At 40.4% G+C, this 24,678-nt stretch overlaps 2 protein-coding genes across 6 annotated transcripts in view; one reads left to right on the forward strand and one right to left on the reverse strand.

Moving 5' to 3' along the window:
• The first annotated feature begins 22 nt into the window (after positions 1 to 22).
• On the forward strand, positions 23 to 13,409 carry LOC105935625 (WD repeat domain phosphoinositide-interacting protein 1). Of its 2 annotated transcripts, none has more exons than XM_021323382.2 (13): positions 23 to 455; positions 1,548 to 1,630; positions 2,589 to 2,758; positions 2,845 to 2,941; positions 3,791 to 3,888; positions 3,962 to 4,054; positions 4,134 to 4,204; positions 4,553 to 4,660; positions 7,897 to 8,061; positions 8,147 to 8,254; positions 8,520 to 8,668; positions 10,453 to 10,566; positions 10,645 to 13,409. In XM_021323382.2, exons 1-13 carry the CDS (start codon positions 376 to 378, stop codon positions 10,674 to 10,676), a joined length of 1,368 nt encoding a protein of 455 aa, XP_021179057.2. In that variant the 5' UTR covers positions 23 to 375; the 3' UTR covers positions 10,677 to 13,409. The 2 variants fall into 2 exon arrangements, with proteins under 2 accessions (XP_021179057.2, XP_021179059.2); XM_021323384.2 differs by having other exon boundaries at positions 24 to 455; positions 8,520 to 8,659.
• Positions 3,829 to 24,678, reverse strand: part of LOC105935620 (arylsulfatase G) — a 35,032-nt gene continuing 14,182 nt past the window's right edge. For 3 of the 4 annotated variants that reach the window (XM_021323375.2, XM_021323374.2, XM_036142422.1), the window contains 6 exons: positions 18,199 to 18,389; positions 18,030 to 18,110; positions 17,774 to 17,882; positions 17,412 to 17,532; positions 17,236 to 17,326; positions 14,591 to 15,226 (listed from right to left, as the gene is read on the reverse strand). In XM_021323375.2, coding sequence (XP_021179050.2) covers positions 14,946 to 15,226; positions 17,236 to 17,326; positions 17,412 to 17,532; positions 17,774 to 17,882; positions 18,030 to 18,110; positions 18,199 to 18,389 — 874 coding nt within the window. In that variant the 3' untranslated portion in view covers positions 14,591 to 14,945. Of the gene's footprint in view, positions 3,902 to 14,590; positions 15,227 to 17,235; positions 17,327 to 17,411; positions 17,533 to 17,773; positions 17,883 to 18,029; positions 18,111 to 18,198; positions 18,390 to 24,678 lie in introns of those variants that run through there. The other variant, XM_036142421.1, reaches the window with a different exon arrangement.

Consider the following 24,678-nt stretch of genomic DNA (forward strand, 5'->3'; position numbering starts at 1 on the left):
CTGTCACAGCGAGCCAATCGTTATTCAGCTGAGAGTGACGCATCCTCCCATCAGCTGTTTTTGTTTTTCTTGGAGAACGCTGGAAGTTAATAACACCATAATAACAGGATCCCTCACCGGTTACGGTGATCCAGCGGATCCAGGGGGTGTTAAGGTTGAAATGTGATCTTGTTTAGATCCGGCATACCTCATCCGTCGGCCAGTGAACGCTCCCCGAGCCGCTATCTGAACCTGAACATTCCTTCCCCTGAAGAGTGTGAGCGTGGCGCTTGGAATCTGGACGCCGAGGAGGAGCAGCGGGCTCGGGCAGGGATCGGCCCGAGCCAAAGGCCTACAACCTCGGACAGCGAGAAGACGGAGGACCAGGCGGCCCGGATGGAGACCCAGGACACGTTTTCGGAGGGCCCCGGAGCGCACCGACTCTTCATCTGTGCCTCGTTCAACCAGGACACCACGTAAGCGACCTGCGGGCCGGTCCGGGCCCTGTGGGTGAACTCGAAGCTCCTTCATGCAAACACCGGGCTGTTGCATAAACCGACTTCCAGGCATATTTCCAGATCATGGTCAGATTTTTTTGTGGCATGTACCCAAACAGTGAAGCAGAAAGCAAATAACAACAAATGTGAAGGGTTTTTAATCGGAACATTGAAACTTGGAGATAAACTGGAGGTGAAGATGGCCACTGTGTTAATCTTCAGGGCCTGTTTCACATCAAAGTGGTCAGATTGTGATCTTACCCCACTGACCGCTATAACATAAATAAGTAACCAACAATACATGAATAAACTTACTCCAAGGAAAACATGCTTCGTTTTGTTTTGCTAAACGATTGTTTTGAACGGTAATAATGAATTCAGAGGCAGCCCAAGGTTGTTTGAGGCCCACAACAACTTCAGCACCACTGACTTCTGTTTGACACAGTACAACTTCTGTTTTGATCATTGTTTTGGAATCCTGCAAACAAGAACTTCCTTTATAATTTAAAGTTATATATATATATAAAACCACAATGTTAACAACCCCTGAACTTCTTTACATTTAGCCACATCGCAAACAAAAACCCACAATGTATCTAACACAAAAGCATATAATTATAGCGTGGAAGAACAAGAGTTATTGGTTTTCAACAAATACAAAGGCAGATCTGAAAGGTGTTAAGTGTATTTGTTACGTGTAGAGGAATCTTTCTCTACAGTTACAGACATGTGAGGTATGTCTGCACTAGCTTTGGACATCCTGAGTTTTAAATTTCCATATGACTTTGTAAATGAGTTAAAAGATGGGAAAGCATTTTTAATAAGTGTTTTTCCACGTTTTCCCACAGGTTCTCAATTTGATTTAGGTCTGAACTTTGACTGGACCATACTAACATATGAACATGCTTTGACGTAAAACTCCAGCAGCCTCCAGCAAACCTAAACCTACAGCTCTGGCTGTAGGTTTAGGTTTGTTCTCCTGCTGAAAGCTGTACCTCAGCAAGAGAAAAAGATCAATCTAGTGTGTATGTTTGGAACATAGTTCTCATAATGTGTATGTTTTGATCATAGTTCTCTGTCTGTGGGCACAAAAACGGGGTACCGGCTCTTCTCTGTCACAGCTGTGGACAAACTGGACTGCATCCATGAGGGAGGTAGGAAGGGGCTATTTTTCATGTTCACCTACTGTACAATAATGCAGGAAATGATCATTTGTGTACAACATGCATGTCTGTATGTATGTATATATATATATATATATATATATATATATATATATATATACATACATGTATATATATATATACATGTATATATATATATATATATATATATATATATATATATATATATATATATGTGTGTGTGTGTGTGTGTGTGTGTGTGTGTGTGTGTGTGTGATCAATCCAGTCAACTACTGTGTTATTCTGCTAATCAAAAGAATGCTGACTAAGCAGCTATTTGAGCTGATATCAGATTCGTAATAGTCATACAGCGAGCCAGATTGGCTGCAACATGACTGCTCAACAATGTGCAACAAACACAAAACAATGTTTTTTGCTGTGTTAGCATTATAAAAAAGCAACTATGATGGTGAAAATGATAATCTAATTAATACTTTTATTTATATACCATCAATTTACACTTTAAAGGACTGTGACATTTATTAATATCTGATTATGTAAAATTATTTTTAAAGCAAATCATTACAATTCATTTTAATACTAAAAAGCCAAGTTATGATACAATATAATCAAATTCAGTTGATAATTTCATGCTAATTGGCCGAAAGTTGCAGCAATAGCTCCATCCAGGACAACACCCCTTCTAGGAAAGTGACACAGCCAAACACGGAAGTACTGGGTCTTCTGTAGAGAGATAACATAAAGAAAACAATAAGTTCATGGCAGCAATTATCGCAAATAATCCTTAAATAAAGCACAAGCACAAGGAAATTGCTGACAGAAGAAAAGCAGTCAGTATGTGCTCCCACAGCAATAGCATCTAAAAGGGCGATTTAAAGCCAAGTCTTAAAAGTTGAACATCTGCTTCACAGACAAATCTGTGCAGTTAATATTCAATGTTGTTTGTTTGTTTGTCTGTTTCACTCAGTGGAGTGCCCAGATGTCTATATAGTGGAGCGACTGTTCTCCAGCAGTCTAGTCGTGGTGGTCAGTCTTTCCATGCCCCGTCGAATGAACGTCTACCACTTCAAGAAGGGTACAGAGATTTGTAACTACAGCTACTCCAACAACATCCTCTCGGTCAAGCTGAACAGACAGGTGAGAACAGGAAACTGATCTTTCCATTTCTGTCTCGCTGCGTGGTTGTGCTGATCTGTGGCTGTCACTTCATATGTGGACATCAGCGACTGGTGGTGTGCCTGGAGGAGTCGATCTACATCCACAATATCAGAGACATGAAACTACTCAAGACCCTGCTCAACACACCGGTCAACCCAACAGGTACACTCCTTCTGTTGGGAAACGGGAGCATTTTTAGCTGGAGCTTTTCAAAGCTATTAATCAAAAATATTTTATTCCAAAGAGGGACGAGTTCACAGAGGTCTGTTAGCTGAATGATGACCTAGGAAATGGAATCTTTTCAGAAGCCCCTGTTGAAAGTTCAAATTCGTTCTCTGCAAAAGCAACACATTTGATTTAGAAGAACACTGCAGAAGCCAAAACATTTGCAAATGGATTAAAGGGTCATAAAGTTTCAAACCTAACCCAGTAATGTACTATAAAGCCAAACATTAGTTATCAGCCAGCGCAAAATTATAACCTCAAAGTTTTATTTTTCTGTGCTGACCAACTGCTGTTGGATGAGTCAAGACCAAACGTGTTCTTTCAGAAGCTACATTATATAAAAAAAATTACACATAATTATGTATAATTAAGAGTTTGCAGCATTTATTTAGCTGGTAAAGTATTCATCTAAGACAGATGTTTAGTGGGTAATGTCAAATGTTGATAATTACACAGATGTGTAAAATGTCCCTTTGAGGACAAGTAACTGAAATATAAAGGTGGGAGTGCTTTTTATTATTTTTTTGTAATTGAAGATATTTATTTCTGTCTCTGTTATTTCTATTTAAAACTGAGCACACAACTTTCGCTTACAAGTTGGATTCTTCAGTTTCTTTAGTGAATTTCCTTTATATATATATATATATATATATATATATATATATATATATATATATATATATATATATATGTGAAATTCTGCGGAGTGAAATTGTTTTGTTGCATCACTGTAAGAGTATTTCTGTGTAAATCAGTGTGTAAAACGCTCTGTGTGCTACCCTGTAGGCCTGTGTGCGCTGTGTGTCAACCACGGTAACTCCTACCTTGCATACCCAGGCAGTGCCACCATTGGAGAGATCACAGTCTATGACGCCAACAACCTGGTGAGAACTGGGACTGTAAACCCCGAGTAAAAAAAATTAATGTTATTAGAAAGAATTTGATTTCCACTTTTAGAGCACCGTTACCCTGATCCAAGCCCACGACAGTCCGCTAGCGGCCCTGACGTTCAACGCCTCGGGCACAAAACTGGCCAGTGCATCCGAAAAGGTGAGGGTGTGATTTCTTTTCTGCCAACCTTTTATAGGTTTTAATAACGGTAGGTGTGAACTATTTCTTCTTTTTTTAGGGTACTGTTATCAGAGTTTTTAGTGTTCCAGAGGGTCAGAAGTTGTTTGAATTTCGGCGAGGGATGAAAAGGTCTGTGCTTACACGTGTTTTTAATCTTTCCTGTTATTGTGCCTGCAGACTGGGATAATGAGAATTGTCTTAGTAGTGAAAAACATCAACAAAATATTGTTTTTAAAAAAGGACGAGGGTATAGTACCATACCACATGCATGATGATTTTCAAACTTCCAAATTGGCAAGTATTTGATTCTTTTACTCTAACTCCATTTAGAATTTTGAGGACAGTGTTGGTTATGCATATAAACAAATAGATTTTCTACTTCTTTTCATAGCATAATTTCCTATAAAAAGAATAAGTAATTTTACACTACTTTGTCTTTTGAAAAAATTACAACTTATTTTTTTTTGTTTTTTTCAGATATGTTAGCATCAGCTCTTTGTCATTCAGTGCTGACGCTCAGTTCCTGTGTGCCTCCAGCAACACTGAGACTGTTCATATCTTTAAACTGGAACAACACAGCCCCAGGTAAACAACATTATCACAGATTATCACAGATTAGACCATGAAAGTAACACATCCAGTCAGTCCGGTGTAAGTCTCTTCTGTAAAACAGTCATATTCATTTCAATTCAATTCAATTCAATTTTATTTATATAGCGCCAAATCATGAAACATGTCATCTCGAGGCACTTTAAAATGTCAAGTTCAATCATATTATACAGATTGGGTCAGATTATACAGATTGGTTAAAAATGTCCTATATAAGGAAACCAGTTGATTGCTTCAAAGTCCCGACAAGCAGCATTCACTCCTGAAGAATCGTAGAGCCACAGGGAGAGTCATCTGCATTGTCCATGGCTTTGCTGCAATCCCTCATACTGAGCAAGCATGAAGCGACAGTGGGAAGAAAAACTCCCCATTAATGGGAAGGAAAACCTCAGGCAGAACCGGGCTCAGTATGAACGGTCATCTGCCTCGACCGACTGGGGTTACAGAAGACAGAGCAGAGACACAACAAGAGAAACAAAAAAGCACAGAAGCACACATTGATCTAGTAATCTGTTCTACATTAGATGGTAGTAGCGGGTGAGCCGTCTTCTCTGGATGATGTCACAGTTAACAGAACGCCAGACCAGGTGTTCCTACTATGAAGAAAAAGAGAGAGAGAGCTAAAAGTTAAAAGCTGAAATGATGACAGTCATTTTAATGTAATGCAATGCAAAACTAGAGAACAGTAGACTGGATAACAGTAGAACTCTATAGAGTGAGAAAATTAGACCCTGATGTCCTCCAGCAGCCTAGGCCTATCACAGCACAACTATAGAGATAGCTCAGGGTAACATGAGCCACTCTAACTATAAGCTTTGTCAAAAAGGAAAGTTTTAACATTAGTCTTAAAAATAGACAGGGTGTCTGCCTCACGGACCAAAACTGGGAGTTGGTTCCACAGGAGAGGAGCCTGATGGCTAAAGGATCTGCCTCCCATTCTACTTTTAGAGACTCTAGGAACCACCAGCAGACCTGCAGTCTGAGAGCGAAGTGCTCTGTTAGGAACATACAGGGTAATCAGAGCTCTGATATATGATGGAGCTTGATTATTAAGGGCTTTATACGTTAGAAGAAGAATTTTAAATTCTATTCTTGATTTAACAGGAAGCCAATGAAGGGAAGCTAAAATTGGAGAAATATGATCCCTCTTGTTGATTTTCATCAGAACTCTTGCTGCAGCATTTTGGATCAGCTGAAGACTTTGCACTGCATTTTGTGGACTTCCTGATAGTAAAGAATTACAATAGTCCAGCATTGAAGTAACAAATGCATGGACTAGTTTTTCAGCATCACTCCTGGACAGAATGTTTTTAATTTTGGCGATATTCCTCAGGTGAAAAAAGGAAACTCTGGAAACCTGTTTAATATGGGATTTAAATTACATGGTATGGTCAAAAATAACACCAAGATTCTTTACTTTATTGCCAGAGGCCAAGTTAATGCCATCCAGATTAAGTGATTAAGAAGTTTATGTTTTGAGGACTCTGGTCCAAAGATTACAACTTCTGTCTTGTCAGAATTTAATTGCAGGAAATTTAATGTCATCCAGCTTTTGATGTCATCTTAGATCTTATCTAGACATATAGAATTGAATATATTTTGTGCTGCAGTTCCACAGCTATTTTGTGAAATTAGAATGTGTTTTGCTCCGACACAATCACCTACTGCTGTCTTAAGTGCTTGACATCCAGGCCTTTGCTCCTTTATCTTACAGCTTCCTCATGTGAGTTATTTAGCACAGCTGAAACACAAAATGAACGGATATCTGTTCTTTTATCATCTGGATAATCAGCCCAGACAAGGCTTTTTTTAGTGTAGTGGCCTCAAGTTTTTGCATCACATTCTAACTTTCACATTCTAGAAAGTCACTGAGCAATGTGCAGTTTAGAGACAGAGGAGAGCGTTTGCGATCCAATGCAATGCAAACTTCTTCATTCTTTTAGCATGGAATATCTGCTTTATGAGATTCAGGACAAGGGTTGTACTGAATACACACCTATCAAGTCCAGCGGATGCAAGCTGTTAGTACCCCTTTTTGGATCAGGCTGCAGCTGTAATGCAGAGAAACAAATCAGAGTAGACTTTTTAAATAAAATAAATATTTCCCTTTATAGTCCCAGAGAGGGGGATTTTGTCTCTGTGTTTAACCCAACCCTTAGTAAGCAGTGGCACACAGGGAGCAATCTGTGGTCAAGTGTCTTGCTCAGGGACCCAGAGTGAAAGACTACCCTCAATAATAGTTTCTAGCTAATCTTTAACTCCGACGTCATTACGTGACAGAAACGCACATGGATGATGCGTGTCAAATCTAGGCCTACAGCCTTCCGAAAAGTAACTACAAAGTGCGAGATCGCTTTTCTTCGGACATTTTCGTTGATTTCCGTGAGGGGGCTGTGGTGATACGTCATGCCACACAAAGAATTGTGGGATACCTAAAGGCTTCTTAGCAGCGGTAAGGGATGTCGCAGGGTTCCTAGGCAAAACTAGCCGCCGTAGGGAGCACACAGGCTACTTTCCTACCTCCTTCCTTACTGACTGCACTATTGGGACAGCACTTATCATGGCGACCGCTGACGCACTTCTGCTTTGGCTGAAGAGTCCTTGCTCTATAAGGGTATTCGGATTGAGCTTCTCTTTGTCCCATATTTTGACTGCAGCCTCCATTTTCTGTATACAAACACTAGTCCACTTTCCCAGACTTATATGAGGAAGTCACATCGATGCAGAAGTCATGGACTGGTGCAGCTTTGTCTCTGACAAATTAAGTTCAGTCATTACCCCCCAGAAATTCTCCCATATTCTATAGGTGCCAATTTGGCAACCCTAGTGGTAAAGGTCCATGGGTCAGTGTCGAACCCATTTCTAGTCAGTTGAGAAGAGTTATAACAGGATAGTTTAACGCTGCAGAAATAGGGCTTTTAACGTGGCTCTGGAACTCTTTCTATGGCGGCTGTGTCTAGTTAAGAATGTGCGGGAATATATGAGTGGATAATTGGAGGTTATTAGAAACTACGATGTATAAAGGCCTGTTATTGTTTTCAGTGCAACAACAGCGTCGTGTTTTGCAGCATTAATATCTTCAACTTTCTTGAGTGTTGATGTCATTGCTGATGTAGCTGCTGATGTAGTTGCCACCTACTCACGCTGAACTGGTATTATAGCAGGTTGGACTGGCTAACTTTTTAACAATAATCATTCTTTTTTTCTTGCAGTCAAGACGAGGACTCTCCAACTTGGTCAGCATATGTGGGGAAAATGTTCACGGCAGCCAGTACCTACTTGCCCACCCATGTTTCTGACATGATGCACCAGGACCGAGCCTTCGCCACTGTACGACTCAACATGTTTGGCTTGAAGAACATCTGTGCCCTGGCCACGTAAGAAATCAGCAGGATTTTTTTTAATTCCTAAGGGAAAGGGTCGTATCTGAGTAGATTTGTTTATATCTTGTCTGTTTTTCAGGATTCAGAAGCTTCCACGTCTGCTAGTTGCATCCTCGGAGGGGTACCTCTATATCTACAATGTAGATCCGCAGGACGGAGGCGAGTGCACCCTTGTTCAAAAACACAGGTGTGTTCATGATAATAGAAATATTTGCACTATAAAAATAACATTTATTTTATAAATATGCAAATAAGCTACCTTTTACAAATATTAAATGTTGAGGGACGCTAATCTTATATCAACAGTAATCTGTAAAAAGCAGCACTTTCTTTCATTACTAGCAAAATGGCACTTATAGAAAGAGCACATGATATAAAGTGCCATATTAGTGACTTGGATAAAATGCTGATTTTCATGTGTTTGTGTTGTCCTTTCTGCTCTGCTCCTCCAGACTCTTTGAATCAAGTGAGGAGCAAGAGGAAGAGAAGGAAGAGGAGAACCAAGAGGACGGCCTCCAGCAACCAGCTGGCCAATCATACGCTGCCACTGTGGCTTTACCTTCAACACCGCCCTCCTCTACCACACTCATGGGTAACATGGGTAACATCTATTATTTGTTACACATGTCAAAGAAAGCCTGTGATATCAAAATGCCTCCTTGTACTAAATATGTGTAATTATTGTTTTACTGCTATGTTACCATTTTTACATTTTTGCTCAAGTGTGTTATGGCAGACATATAAGTTAAAAAGTCAAAATGAGTTTTGAAGTATTTATACAGATTAACCTTTTTATTTTCTGTCATCTTACAACCCCAGTGTCCAATGTATTTTATTGGGATTTCATCTGGCAGACCACATATAAACGTGTAGAAGAAAAACGATACATGGTTTTCAGTTTGTTTTTGTTTTTTTTATTAGAACAATCTAGAAAGTGTGATGTACATGTTCAAGTGTTTTTAGGTTTTGCCACAGATTCTCACCTGTAGCCTTTCAGAGTTATTCTAGCACATTAATATGCTTTGACCGCAACCATTCCATTGTAGCTCTGGTTGTCTTTTTTGGTTCTATTTTTCTGTTAGTATCTCAAGTCTTTTGTGGTCTCTAAGACATTTTCTTTATTATTGCCCCGTACCTAGCCCATTTAAACTTCCCATCAACTGTGTCTCCAAGGCCCCTCTAAAAACACAGCATGCTGCTGCAACCACTGTGTTGTATTGTGGGAGTGGTGTGTTAATTTTGATATGTAGCTCATGTAAACCAAAGTGTTAAATTTTGGTCTCGTCTGACCAGATCAGCTTCTTCCACATATTTGCTGTATGTTCCCTATGCTTTTTGGAAGACCTTCTTATTGGCGTTCTTTCAACAATGGCCTTCTTCTTGCCACTCTTCCTTAAACTCCAGATTTGGGATGTGCACAATTAATAGTTGTCTCACAGATTCTCATGTCTGAGTTGTAAATTTCTGGAGCTCCAGCAGTGTTACGATGGGCTTCTTGCATGCTTCTCTGATTAGACCTCTCCTTGCCAGGCCTTGATATTTCAATGCAGAATTGCACAGAGCTCTGTGGGACGATCACAGGTTTGGATATTGACGTATTATAGCCTTCTCCACAACTTAGTTTGTGACTTGTCTGCTGTGCCTTGGTCCTTACGATGGTGTTTGTTCTCTAATGTTTTATAACAAACCTCTAAGACTAGAAACAGAACGGCTGCTTTTGTACAGAGATTAAATTAAACAGGTTGAATCAGTTTACTGAACAGGGAGACTTGTGAAGGCAGTTGTTCCTGCGTGTTTTTCAGGGCAATCTGATTAAAACAGACAGACTACACATTCAAGACACACTTTTCAGATTTTTTAAATTAGATTTAACCATGTATCATTTTACTTTCTCTTCTGAATTATGTGATACTTTGTGTGGGTTTATCAAACAAGAATGAAGGTTATGGTTGTGATGTGACAAAATGTGAAAAAGATCAGGAAATACTTTGCAAGCCAATGATAATTTTCTAATGTAAAACAGTTCTATGCAGCCATTAGGGAAGAATTCTTTTTAATGGTAGTATATGTAAAACTATATATCAGCATGAGATAGCTACATGGGATATGTGTGAAAATAAAATGTTTGCAATGATTACATTATTATGGTCATGGATAAAATATGGATAATGGTCTTCCATTAAGAAATGGAATTACAATTGTTATAAAATTTTTCACTGTTTTTCCACCAAACTATTTTGTAACACTTTAAGAACAGAAGCATATCCCCCAAACAAAAGAGCTAAATTCAGGAGTGTTTTTCAGTGGGATAGTTGATCCTAGCTGCTATTTGTCGGCATAAGAAAACATCTCCATCTGAATCTGTTTCCCTTCTTTTCCTCCCAGGCTACTCAGAAGATGGTGGAACGCAGAGGGGGGAAGTTTTCCCTGAGCATGAATTTGCAGAGGGCCCGGTTTGTCTGGATGACGAGAACGAGTTTCCTCCATTCAGCAACCAGAGTAATTAATCATCTGTTCCCCAAGATACCCCACTTACTCCTGCACAGAAATCTGATTAACAGAACTTATTTCAAACAGAAAGGATGATCAAAACTAACACAGACGACTAGAGATGTTGGCTTCCCTGACCTTCCACCTAGCTCATCGTTTACCTTGGATACGATGTCAAAGAATATTACTTGCTGGTCGTTCCCGTGTTCTGTGTTTCTTTTATTCTGTAAGACATCTGAGAAAAGGAGAACTAGGACATCCCTCATTAGGGAAACACCTCCAGATTCTTCTTTGTTTTATCAAGAGTACCCAATATAATGCCATAGTCAATAGAATTAGATATTTGTAGTAACATGTACACAGAATGCAGACAGTGTTTCATGAAGATTTATGAACCCTTTTGATTTTTTTTCCTTATTAATTTTAATGTTTTCTACATGAATATTGCACTTTTTTCTTTACCCAAGTGTTATACTTTTAGAAAATGGTCCGATATTTCCTGTGTTTGGCTGGACACATGCTGGCAGTTTACATTTGGCAATACGTGTGACCCTTACATGCAGCCCCAACAATAAGAAAAAACGATCTTGTAACTTCTAATTTCTAAGTGCTGTATATGAGTTTAGAACAACTGAAGGCATAAAAATAAATTTTAGTATAAATTTAAATGTTCTGGGTTGTTTTCTCATAGTATTGGCCTGGATAATCAAACCCAACTGGCACCATTTACGCTCCCTCTGCAATGTTTCTTTTTCTTTTAACTTAATTCTGAAGTTTCATTTAAAACAAAAGCTCCATTGTGGCTCTTATCTGTGAACTAAACTGTTTCACAACAGTGCGCATGGTCTTGAGAAATCTGAAAAGGTAACACCATGAAAAGTGATCTTCATGTGAATATAGATCTAAAAAATACAGGCTGGTAACATGTTTGCTGTAGAGCTTCAAAAATGATATTGCCCTTAGAAATCTTCACCCTTTTCACTACTGTACCTTAAGTGGTAAGACAATTCTTGTTTTTCAAATAACGTGATGGAATCACATGAGATAGTAATTCATTTATTACCAAAAAGACCTAAATCTAGTTTCACCTTCCACTGATTTGCTAAGTCTGTACCTTTTTGTTCTCTTTGTCTCGTGTAGGACAAAAAAAGCATTATTCTATTTTTGCAAAATGGAAAGGAAACTTCCAAAAAAGTTCATGAACTTTCCGACATTACTATTGGTCCAAGAACTACTATTACCGTAGCGACCAAAAACACCCATCCAGCTACTGACTATTCCCGCTTATGCATTTGGGGTGGGGGGAGTCTCTTACTCCAGTGGTCATCGGGGTAAAAACTGTTATTCAAAATTATTTACACCCCTTGAACTTTGTCACATTTTATCACGTTACAACTTGACTTTTACTGGCTACTTCTAATACATGAGTACGCTTCGATATAAAGCTGGGTTGCCCAAGTCAGCAGGTTTCCTGTAAGAATTGGGATACATGAACTCTGACCAATGTTTCTATCCCTTCTGAGGAAAAGCATCCCCACAGCATCATGCTGTCACCACCATGTTTCACAGTGTGCATGGTATATTTAGGGTGTTGAGCTGTGTTGGTTGCCGCCACACATCACTCCTGCATGTAGGCCAATAACTTCAGCTTGACCAGAGATCTTTGTACCACGTGTTCACTGTGTGCCCTACTTGGCTTACGGTAAAGCAAATGGGACTATTTACAGCTCTAGGTGTTTGTTTCAGCTATTTGTTTTTTTATTTTCAGTTATGGGGTTTTATATATGTTTTAATATGATACTGTTGACCCTTCTTAGCTTATGTTAGCTTTTAACCTTGTTTTCAGATTTAATTTCCAGAAAAAATGCGCTATTTTCCCTTCTCCACCAATTATGTTCAAATCGCAGCAGCTCTAGTTCATTAAACTATTGGAGCTACAAGCTCCAGTAAAAGTCATTTGAGCATGTAGTGTGACAAAACGTTCAAGGGGTATGAATACTTTTGCGAGGCACTGTAAATGTGTTGTATTCCAGCAGTAGCAACGAATCAACAACTGGGCTGAACATGCAGCTTTCGTTAAAGAGTCGTTAAAGCTCATCTGAGATGAGCTTGGCTGGGTTCTTTTAAAGCCCAGAACTTTGTGAATATCTCCCCAAATGAATCACCTGAAGTCTGCCGACCAGTTTGTCCTTCCTGCTACCTGGAAGCATTTTCAAGTCGGAGACCCTTTAAATGTTTACTACATTTATTGAAGGTTATTAATGGCCATTGCCTCAAAACAGAGAAGATTGGTGCTCTATAGAAGGAAAGGATAGTGTATGATACACTATTTAAATCATTACACATGTCATACATATTAGATTACTTGCAGATGCTGCTAAGATGCTAATCATGCTGGCAACAGAAGAGACCATTGGGAGTCACAAATGTAACCTGATAATATATTTAGAGTTGTTGACTCTTAGAGGGGGTTGTTGGCACAAATGTTAGAGAGTTGGTGACGAGCTGCACGTGGTAAAGCGACAGCTCCTTGACTTTCAGTTCACGATTAAGAGCTTTTTAATAACATGAGATGTTAAGATGTACCTCATAGTTATTTTTACTTTGATGTTTAAAATATTCTTTTACCTTATTACACATCAACAGACTTACCATACCTAATGTATGTTAAGACTTTTTAATGTATGTATAATGTGTATATATTAAATTTCTATTTAGTACAAGTGTACTAGGTGACCAGGTAATAACCCGTAACTTGCCAAAAGATGGCGCTGTTGTTAAACTCTGAGCTGTTCAGTTCTGGATATTTTACCCAGCGACCCATTAAAGCTGAAAGTGACTCAACCTGTCAACGTGGCTGCTTCTGTTTATGTTGTAAATATTTGACCCCTGAACTGTACCTCATTTAGTCTAGACGACAGCAACGAATCTCTTTCTTTAAATTTGTTTTTAGGACTTATTTTTTCTGTTAATGGCATAGTGGCATTGGTGTCCTTCATTGATAGCATCGAGACAGGAGGCCTTATTCAGCAAATGTCTCAAGGCTGGGAATCAAACCCTGGCTTAAAGGGTTATTAGTCACATACTATGACTTTACAAATTTCTACCGCAGTCGCTAGGGTGGGGCGATAAATCAATTTAATCGATTAATTCGAATTTACAATTTTTTTAAGATTAACTTTTTGGAAAATCTGAATTTTATTTTGTCCATGCAAAGGAATAAAATAAACGGTAAATGGGCTGAACCTATATAGCACTTTTCCAGTCATAGTGATCACTCAAAGCGCTGTACACCAGAGTCACATTCACCCAAACGCTCTCACTAACATGCACACATTTGTACACTGATACACAGATCTTGTTTTACAAGCATGTTTCAGCTTGTATTTAGTTGCACTTTGAATTCAGGTCAACTCCCAAACATAATACTTGACATAAAAGCAAGTTTTTAAAATTATTTCTTTAATTTCTTTTTGTGAAACAAAAGGGAGAAAAAAAAATTTATTAATCGGATTTGGTATAATAAAATATGAGGTTTAATTTTTAAGCTATAACTTTCAGCCCTACCAGTAGCTAACTATGGTTGTATACAAAGGTTTTCTGATTATTATATTTTATTTCTCTGTTTTACACTTTGGTTTTGCTCAATTTGTTCGAAAACAAAGTACTTTTAACTACCATAAGAAGACCATGTGCCCAGAGGTACAGTATGAGGTAACAACAAGAAGTAATGGAGCCGAGCAAGTCAGGAACGCCCAACAGAGGTGCAAAAAGAAATTGGAAAAGTTCAAGATCAAGTGTGGAAAAGGCCAAAAAAAATGTATCAGGTTGGTCTTCAACCGCGCTAAGCTGACACTTTATGGCAGAGCATTGCAGGATGGCACCATCTTGCTTTCTAAAAGTTCATTGGTACATACTATCTGCCGGTGCTGGCAGATGGTATGTAACAATGTTTATGTCTGCTCATTGCACCCAGTGCAAAAATTATTTTCAGGCTCAAAAAGTATTAAGTCAACAATATCAGGACGAAAACTTGGTGTATATTGTTTTATTTGAAGATGAATGTATGTTTTTTGTGTGTTTTTTTCTAGTTATGGTGCGTGACTATGCCCCTTTAAAATGTACGCTGTCTCTCAACTCCAGATGCATTGTTTATTTTTCCAAATATCGATCTAAAAGACAACAGGACCAGCGACGCTGTGGATTAAAGACCAAAGCTCAGCTGCAGGGCTTTCTTGTTTGCACATCTGCTGCATCTGGACATTGAACCTTTTAATCAACACTTTCTGCACACCAACTGCTGCATACATGCAAATGAGATAGCGGTGTCCACTTTTGTTTGCCTACCTCATTTTGTTTTTAACAGGTTTTTGTGTTCTCTTCTAGCCTCAGAACACAGTGTGGCATCGGCAGACAGCCTGCCTTCGGTCACAGCATGGTGCTGCTAATTCATCTTGGCTGTAGTCTGCTGTGGACACTGATGTGTCCGTGGCAATGTCCCATAGGAGTTCCTCTCTCTTGCGGGCAACCTTTTGTGCAACCGCCCTGTAGTCAGGTGTGTCAAACTGCAGGGGTGTTTCTTCGGCCTCTTCATGCTCCAAGTCAAATATCAGAGGCGGGTCGTGGAGCTGCTCCTCTCCGGTTCCACCACTGCAAGCTTCTGCTCCACCTGTCAAAATAAAATCCTTTTAATTATAAAATCTAATTAATTATTTAATTAATTAATCAATTATATTTTATTTTAAAGCCCTTGGCTATGTACAGCACCAGTGAAAAGTTTAAATACATTGATCACCACCATGAATGTCATATTATTTTGAGCTGTCCTTTGTAGAAAAATCTTTCTGAAACAAACAACTTCATTGAGTGTCAAAAACAAAAGTTGGGTGCCCATGTTTGGAGATTATCTCTAATTCACACATGATAAAAATTCTACATAGTGGATCCAATATATGCAATACATCCCCGCAGAGGATATTTGGTCAAAAGTTCCTTAGTAAGAGGCACAGTGGCACAGCTGCTAGCACTGTTGCCTCAGCAAGAAGAACATGAACAGGCAAACTCCGTTCATGTCTTGGCGTGAAGTGTGTGTGCTTGTGTGTGTACTTGCAGCTGAGCGGCACTTTTCTTTTCTTCTAATTTGATACCAATGTAAGGAAATTGATGTAAAGTGAGTTAAACTTTTGTTCTCACTTTCTTTAGGGTTAGGGGTTAGATTTAGGACTAAGGTGTCAATTAGGTATAGATTAGGGTTATGGTGAGAAATGCACTGGTAATGGTTAGCAGTAAGTTCATGAGTTAATCGGAACAAGTGTTTAGATGGATGCTGATCGGATTATAGATCATAAACCAGCCCTCTCAGTCGGAATACAATTTCATTCAGGTGGTAATAATTTGTTGATTAAGCTTTAAGTTTTTATTTGCTGACAAAGTCTGAGTGGTACTGTAAGGGGAGAGAGGAGCAGGGTTCTAAACTAACTTTTCAAGAATCAAGACTTTATTGTTGTTATGTAACCATAATGAAATGTTGGTGAGACACTCAGAATGATAAGAGGCAGACCCAAATTAAAAACACTTACAGAAGAACAAGACATAAGCTTCCCTAAAGGACACCCTCAAAAATGTAAAATAAAATAAAAAGTATTAAATATCTAACAGCCTTTTTCGCTCTTCAAAGAAAAACTTGAAAAATTTAAGAGAATAGAAATTCTTGGAAGTAAAATATGTAGTATTTACATAAAATGGAGGTTTATTTGATTGTCAGAAGTGGCGTTTTTGCACTAGTTGCATTGTTAGGCCCAATTTTTCCCCTAGATGCATGAGTCCAAGCATTGACACCCCAGTTTTACAGCTTCACTTCTGTTGTGTTAAAGCTCTGTTCATATAGACGACATTGACTATTAAATGATTGACTAACAAGCTAGTCAACATAAATTCTTTATTTGAAGCAAAAATGATTTATTACCGAATATTATTGTAACAGAACACCAAAGTAGCAACTTGTGTTTTGTGCGCTTATAAGTTCGTTCATTCCAAATGTTAAAATTTGGAAAAAAGAAATGGAAATAAAACTTTTTTTTCCCGTCCGATTCATCGATTAATCATAAAAATAATCAACCGATTAATCGATTATTAAAATAATAGTTAGTTGCAGCCCTAGTTGGTTCGGCTGTGGGCTCGGTAGCTCTTGCTTTCGTCGCACCAGTATGCGTCGTCTTAAACATCAATACTGCAATGTGATTGTCCCGAACCGTTTTTGATTTCGCACACAAACGGTTGAAGGGGGAGCAGTACAAGATGGATTTCACGTGTGTACGAATACCAGGCTTTGCTAGAAATATAGGCATGTTTTGTTATATTTGTATATGTTATCATTTTTGTGTATCTAGGGTCTTTATCTGAAAGTAGGCTGACAGGAAATGGGACTGAGAGAGAGGAGGAAGACATGTGGCAAAGGTCCTCAGTACCAGGACTCACACCTGGTACTGAGGCCTCTGTACATGGGTCGTGTGCACTACCCCTGGGCCACCACCGCAACCCATGTTATTCTAACTCCCCATTGAGTTACACAGAGCAGAACCAGATTAATGTCACTGTGAAGACATTACCTATACACTTCACCATAGAGGCATAACAAGCTGCAATCTAAGCTTGGCTTAACCTGAATTTGAACATCACCTGTGATGTAGAAAGCTTTATGTTTTCCTGCTCGAACTGTTTGCAAGTCCCCAAACTTTCCTGCAGCACCACTGTTAGGGTGGAAGAGAAACTACAACACAAGAACACAGGACAATCCTGTTTCACAACACAATAAAATGTAGAGCTTAAAGTTGTTGAGGTAGAGTTGTTTTTACCTCATGACCAGAGTGATCACCGTGCAGGAGAACATTTGTGGCATCAGTAGCATCATAACGCCTGTCTGAGGGGGGCGCTACCCCTGCCAAGGACAGAACGGTTGGAAAGATGTCCATACCACTACATAATAAGGAAAGGTACACGAAGTTGGGGTTATAGAATCATAATTCAGTACAGTTATAACACCAATAAATGTCACTCCCTTCAACATTAGAGCCTTTTAGAAATTAGACCATCTTCATCTCTTTAACATTTTAGACTGGGGGGTGCCCAGACTAGGCATGCCTTTGTACGTTTGTACTCAAGGTGTAAAAGTAATTGTGTTTGAAATGGTTGATGTATCTTGTGAACGTGTGCTTGCCTGAGCAGGGCTGAGCTGGTGGTGTTTGCTGGGATCTTGCCTGGCCAATATACCACAGTGGGCACCCTGTGGCCTCCTTCCCAGGTGGTTTGCTTAGCTGAACCCCCACCTAGCATGCACATAGAAGATCACCTTATAAGGAGAAAAGCAAAAAAAAAAAAAAAAAAGAAACATAACAAACTCGAGCTAATTGGATACAGCTGACTGTAGAGCCTTCTAGGGCTTTTCAGCTGAACCTATTTTTTTTTTTTTACACCTTTTTTGATCTGCCATGTTCCAGTGAAAGGTCCAACACTTCCTGCAAACTGGCACTTTTGTTCCCAAGGGCCATTGTCACCTAAAGCATAAAGACACAGGACTGTATCTATTGTATGATTTTCAAATGTATCAGATGAGGACAGATATGAATCCTCCAATTGTCTTACCAGTGAACCAGATTAGAGTATTTCCTTTATCTGCTTCATCAGCAGCGACCTTTAATGCCCCCACCAGACTGTCGAGTTCTTGCAGGCTCGCAGCGTACACTCTGTCAGCTGAAGAGTTAGCCACAGAGGGTGCGAGTGGGACGTGCATGTGAGCTGATGCGACAAAAAGAAGATACGGCTGTGCTCGGGCCCTGGAACGAAACGGCAGTTATGTTTCAGAAAATGTATGCCGGGTGAAGGTGCTGGGTGAAAACATGAGGAAGATTCATGATAAAGAGACATGACCTAACAAGCTGCTAATTGACTTACTTCAAACTATGTTGCGTAACTGTCTTCAGTGTTAGCTTGTCGATGTCTCGACTTGTAACAGCAGCAATGCTTGCTTTTATTAGCTATAACTATGATATTGTTCGTGGAAAACAGAAACCCTGCTGCTCTTTATTTTTACTCATTATTATAACATAGTTTTTTCTGCCAATAATTATTCTTTTGAAGGTTAATTGGCCACTCTAAATTACCCTAAGGTCATAGTGTGTCTTAAAAGGTCAACTAGTTAAGAAACGGATCCCATCTGTGTGTAAATAACATTTTTGTATGAATTCAGCTGTTCTGTGAAGCCCTATGCTCAGGTGGGAAAATATCTCTATTAACTGTGCACTCCAAAAATGTGTCCCTTTGCAGTATCCCACAAGTCATCTAGAGGACACGGCAAACTTATAGAGATCAAATTTGGACCATTTTGACCTAAATGCAATAAATTAAATAAATAAAAACTTGGTGGTGGCAGTATCATGCTGTGGGGATATGCTTTTCTTCAACATGAACAGGGAAGCTGGTCACTGATGGGAAGATGGGTGGAACTAAACACAGGGCAATGTTGCAGGAAAAAGAATGGGGCTGGCGTCCCCCTTTCAGCAGGACATTGACCGTAGTATAAAGCCAAAACTACAATGTGATGGTCTTGGTCCAGGTAGTATGAAAGTGTTAGAATGACTCAGTCAAAGTCCAGATTTAAATCCAATTGAGAGTCTATCATGAGTCTTAAACATCGATGTTTACATATGCACTCCATCCAGTCAGACTACTATTTTCCAAAGAATAGAAACATATGGAACGAAAAAAAAATTGTTACCAAATGTGCAAAGCTGGGGATGACAGACCCCCAAATCTCGAAGCTGACACTGCAGGGACAGGTGCTTCTACAAAGTATTGACCCACAACCCTGAAACAGTTCAAGTACTTTTTGCAAGACACTGTGTATGCATCAATGATGGAAGCAAATATGGTCATAATTAGAAAGAATAAGTGTCCTGTGTGGCAGTCTTTTTTCCTTCTTGCAGCTCGGTACAGCTTTTTCCTATTTTTAAAGAAGGAAAAAGGCCTTTCCAGCCACCTCGACCTACATCACTGAATAAAAACTTAATCAGAATCCACTTTATTTTTGGCAGGTTTGAGGGTACAAACAAGGACTCCAGATTCCAACGGTCGCATTGTGTTAAGATACAGGCAGACAAGTAACAGCAAATGTTAAGTGCTAAAAAGCACAAGACCGAACACTGCAGTGCTCGCTCACTTGACCTCCTGGTATAACATGGAGGCATGTTGCCTTTTAACCAACAGCTGTAAGCAGCAGGGTTCACAGCCCTCCTCCTCCTAGACTTCAAACATGCACATATACAAGAGTGTGTTCTCTGTACTACTACTGGGCAAACATGCTCATACTAAACATCCTTTTTTCACTGGAGACAACAATGAATGTAGCTGTTTGATTATTAGATCTAAGAAAATAACAGTCAATCATTTAAAAAAGACAGTACAATGACAAATTCTGCTAGACAGGTCTCTGATTATAGTACAGTCCTGCTACTACAGGCTACTACTACTATCATAGCACCAGAAACATAAAGTTAAATTAGTTCATTAACTGGTTCGGTTTGGTTTGTAGTATGCTGATTTAAAAAAAATTAGGACAAAAACTGATAACAAACATTAGTATTCCTTGTTCAAGCACTTGATATTATCTCTCGTTTCTTTAAATACTCCCTGGCACAACTGCTAATTATCTCCATTATTTACATTGCACATAGCTGTCTAATTATACCAGCTGTCAAGTGAAAATTCTAGTTTCAAAGACTACTCTTGAAATAGAAATGAGGATGTATGTATCTCACTTTTCCATAATTTCTTAGTCCTAATATTTCACCCTAATTGCACCACTTGGACACAGTAAATGCACTGCATTCCATACGCTGCTATATCAGCAGGTGAAGTACCGGATCAGTGAGGTTTCTTCTTTCAAACACTTGATGCAAACAGGGATCAAGCTCTTTTAACAAAGTAAAATGCCAAATTCTAATTTCTTAACAAGCCATAATGAAGTCTTCATTTTTTCTTGTGATAGTCATGGACCAGTTTCAAGAATTACATTTACGGTTTCAAAACTACAAAAAAAAAGAAAGAAAAAAAAAACTGTTATACTGTTGTAACGAGTTTTAAAGAAACGGCAGAAAAAAGTGCTGGAGTTACAGAGGTTTTCCTTGATTGTTAAATACAGCACTGCCCCTCCCCAACATGTTGCTGTATGTGGCTGGTTAGCTGGCTAGTAGACCGCAAAAAATTCCATCATACCTTAAATGTTATAATAAGATGACACAGAAAAGTGCTTTAGAGACTTAAGTTTTCTCAAACTAGACAGAACATAGAGTAACAGTGTAGTGCCCCTCTCTGCCTGTTGCTGCAAAATGTGATTCAGATGACTAAAAGAAGGCTGCTTACACAGGAAAGGAGTGCCACCCATTACTCTTTTAAGTCACAGATTATCAAGGTTGGTTGGTCAAACATATTCTATTGTGTATTAATTTACTCTCCTCCTGGTCCTGCTGCTTTTCTCTCTGATTTTGACTTTTTATCTTCTATTATTAGATTTTGATTGCAAATTTTACCATACACGTGAATGACACTACCTGTAACAGATTCTTTTCATGCGTCACAGACTCTTGATTTCATTCAGCATGCATCCTGTCCCACATACACAAAAGGCCACACCTTGGGTCTTGTTTTCTGACTAATTTGTGTTATTGATGTTCAAGTCAGTGATTATTGATGCTTATTTTTAACTTTAAATGTCCTTTGGATCCATCAACCATTAAACGTAGAGTCCTAAAGCAAGATATATCTCACAATGTTGCTAAATAATTCTGTGATGTAATTTTGTTGAGGGAGACCCCTGATGCTGATGTTGCTACATGCTGTTTTCATAATCATTGTTCATACATTCTTAACTTAGTGATACCAATGAAATCTGCCCCAGTACCACTTTTTGAAAAAAGCTTTGCAGTGGATTAAATTAAATTAATCAATTTGAAAATCTAAAGAGACCATCGTAAGGTGGAACGTCTGTGTAAATCCACTAAAGTCAATGTTTACAGGCTCCGCCTCAGGGAGTTTTGTTGCTCTTTGAATTAACTTTCAAAAACTACTAGAATGGAATATTTTTCTGATCTTATTCCTTTAAGTAAATTCAATTAAATTCAATTCAAAAATACTTTATTTATCCCAGAGGAAATTCAAATACTTGAGAATAATCTTCTAACTTATTATAACTGAAACTATGACCTTGTGACACCTGTGATCCCTACAGTACCTGTGTCCTCTAAACCCGACAATAAAGATTTGTTAGTTTTCTTGTGATGGGAGTCAACGCAGAGTCAGAGGAAGCATTTGTCCATCAGTGGGTCATAACTTGGTTTCATGCTCTCTACTTTCTCAGTCACTGAATGCGCTTAATCAAGTGGCCCTACATGTCATTTCATCTTGATAAAAGGAAAATATCTGTACATGTCCAAAAGACAACCTCCTTGCAGTGTTTAAAAATTGGTTTTCCTGCTATTGGTCCTTGTAGTGTACAAACCTGCAACACTTCACTTCTAACAGGTGTGGTTATAAGTTCTTTCATACATGCTGTTGTTGAGCCACTATTTAAAAACAGGGCAATTTGGATCCTATAAAGCTCAAAAAAATCTACAGGCCTCTCTCCAAAATTAATGTTAGAAATACTTGAAAAAGTAGTGGCAGAACTGCTAATTTCAAGTTTAGTTGAACTGCTTTACTCAAGTTTTCTAGTGATATTTCTAGTGATATTTTATTGTCAGCTGGCCCTGCGGCATCCACTGTTTGGCTCTGCTATTACATCTGTCTTGATTAACAGGCTCCGAGATGTAATCAGTCTATGAAGTGTGGCTCTCAAGTGATTTAATTCCTATTGTTCTGGCAAATAAAAATCAGGGTTTTTCCAAACCAGATCATATCAGCCTTTAGAAATCTACCACATGGAGTACCACAAGGCTCAGTCTTAGGACCAATTCTCTTTCTTTTGTATAGTTTCCCCTTAGGCCGAAAAAGTGATGTTGAGCAATGATATTCAGCTCTACTGTTCTTTTCTAGGCCAAATGAATGTTTCTGGTTCCTGGTTGGCCTGTGAAAACTGCTATATATATGTGAAAGGTGCTATAGAAATAGAGTTTACTTATTTACTTCCTCTCCCTGGGCTGCCACCTTACCGTGGTGGAGGGGTTTGAGTGTCCCAATGATCCTAGGAGCTATGCTGTCAGGGGCTTTAAGCCCCTAGTAGGGTCACCCAAGGCAGACAGGTCCTAGGTGAGGGACCAGACAAAGCGCAGCCCAAAAAGCCCCTTATGATGTGTACAATTATTGGACGTCGTGTTCCCTCGCCCGGACGCGGGTCACCGGGGCCCCACTCTGGAGCCAGGCCTGGAGGTGGGGCACGTTGGCGAGCGTCTGGTGGCTGGGCTTTTGCCCATGGAGCCCGGCCGGGCTCAGCCCGAAGAGGCGACATGGGTCCGCCTTCCGATGTGCTCACGACCTGTTGGAGGGGCCAAAGGGGTCGGGTGCATTGTGCAACGGGTAGCAGTAGAGGGCGGGGACCTTGGCGTTCCGATCCTCGGCTGCAGAAGCTGGCTCTTGGGGCATGGAATGTCACCTCTCTGGTGGGGAAGGAGCCTGAGCTCGTGCGCGAGGTTGAGAGGTTCCGACTAGAGATAGTCGAACTCACCTCGACGCACCGCTCTGGCTCTGGAACCAGTCTCCTTGAGAGGGGCTGGACATTCTTCCACTCTGGAGTTGCCCCTGGTGAGAGGCGCCGAGCTGGGGTGGGCATACTTGTTGCCCCTCATCTCGGTGCCTGCACATTGGGGTTTTCCCCGGTGAACAAGAGGGTGGCCTCCCTCCGCATTCGTGTGTGTGTGTGTGTGTGGGGGGGGGGCGGGGGGGGGTTCTGACTGTTGTTTGCGCTTATGCGCCAAACAGCAGTTCAGATTACCCACCCTTTTTGGAGTCCTTGGAAGGGGTGCTGGAGAGTGCCCCTCCTGGGGACTCCCTCGTTTTGCTGGGGGACTTCAACGCTCACGTGGGCAATGACAGTGGGACCTGGAGGGGCGTGGTTGAGAGGAATGACCCACCTGATCTGAACTCCAGTGGTGTTTTGTTGTTGGACTTCTGTGCTCATCATGGATTGTCCATCACAAATACCATGTTCAAGCATAAGGGTGTCCATATGTGCTCTTGGCACCAGGACACCCTAGGTCGCAGTTCAATGATCGACTTTGTTGTCGTTTCATCTGATCTGCGGCCGCATGTCTTGGACACTCAGGTGAAGAGAGGGGCGGAGCTCTCCACCAACCACTACCTGGTGGTAAGTTAGCTCCGATGGCGGGGGAGGAAGCCGGTCCGAACGGGCAGGCCCAAACGTATTGTAAGGGTTTCCTGGGAACGTCTGGCAGAGTCCCCCACTAGACTGAGCTTTAACTCCCACCTTCGGAAGAACTTTAAACACGTCCCGAGGGAGGAGGGGGACATTGAGTCTGAATGGACCATGTTCCGCACCTCTATTGTTGAGGTGGCTCGTCGGAGCTGTGGCCGCAAGGTTGTCGGTGCATGTCGCGCCGGCAACCCTCAAACCCGCTGGTGGACACCAGCGGTGAGGGAAGCCGTCAAGCTGAAGAAGGAGTCCTACCAGGCTTTTTTGGCCTGTGGGACTCCGGAAGCAGCTGATGTGTACCGGCAGTCGAAGCGGCAGGCGGCTCGGCTGGTTGCCGAGGCAAAAATTCGGGCGTGGGAAGAGTTCGGAGAGGCCATGATGAAAGACTTCCGTACGGCTTCGAAGCGATTGTGGTCCACTATCCGGCGTCTCAGGAGGGGGAAGCAGTGCAGTACCAACACTGTTTACAGTGGGGGTGGTGTGCTGCTGACCTCGACTCGGGACGTCGTGTTTCGGTGGGCAGAATACTTCGAAGACCTCCTTAATCCCACCAATACGTCTTCCATTGCGGAAGCAGAGCCTGAGGACTCTGGGTCGGGTTCTCCCATCTCTGGTGCTGAGGTTGCCGAGGTTGTTAAAAAGCTCCTCGGTGGCAAGGCCCCAGGGGTGGATGAGATTCGCCCTGAGTACCTTAGGGCTCTGGA

This window comes from Fundulus heteroclitus, chromosome 10 (genome assembly GCF_011125445.2).
Source record: "Fundulus heteroclitus isolate FHET01 chromosome 10, MU-UCD_Fhet_4.1, whole genome shotgun sequence".
Classification (NCBI taxonomy): domain Eukaryota; kingdom Metazoa; phylum Chordata; class Actinopteri; order Cyprinodontiformes; family Fundulidae; genus Fundulus; species Fundulus heteroclitus.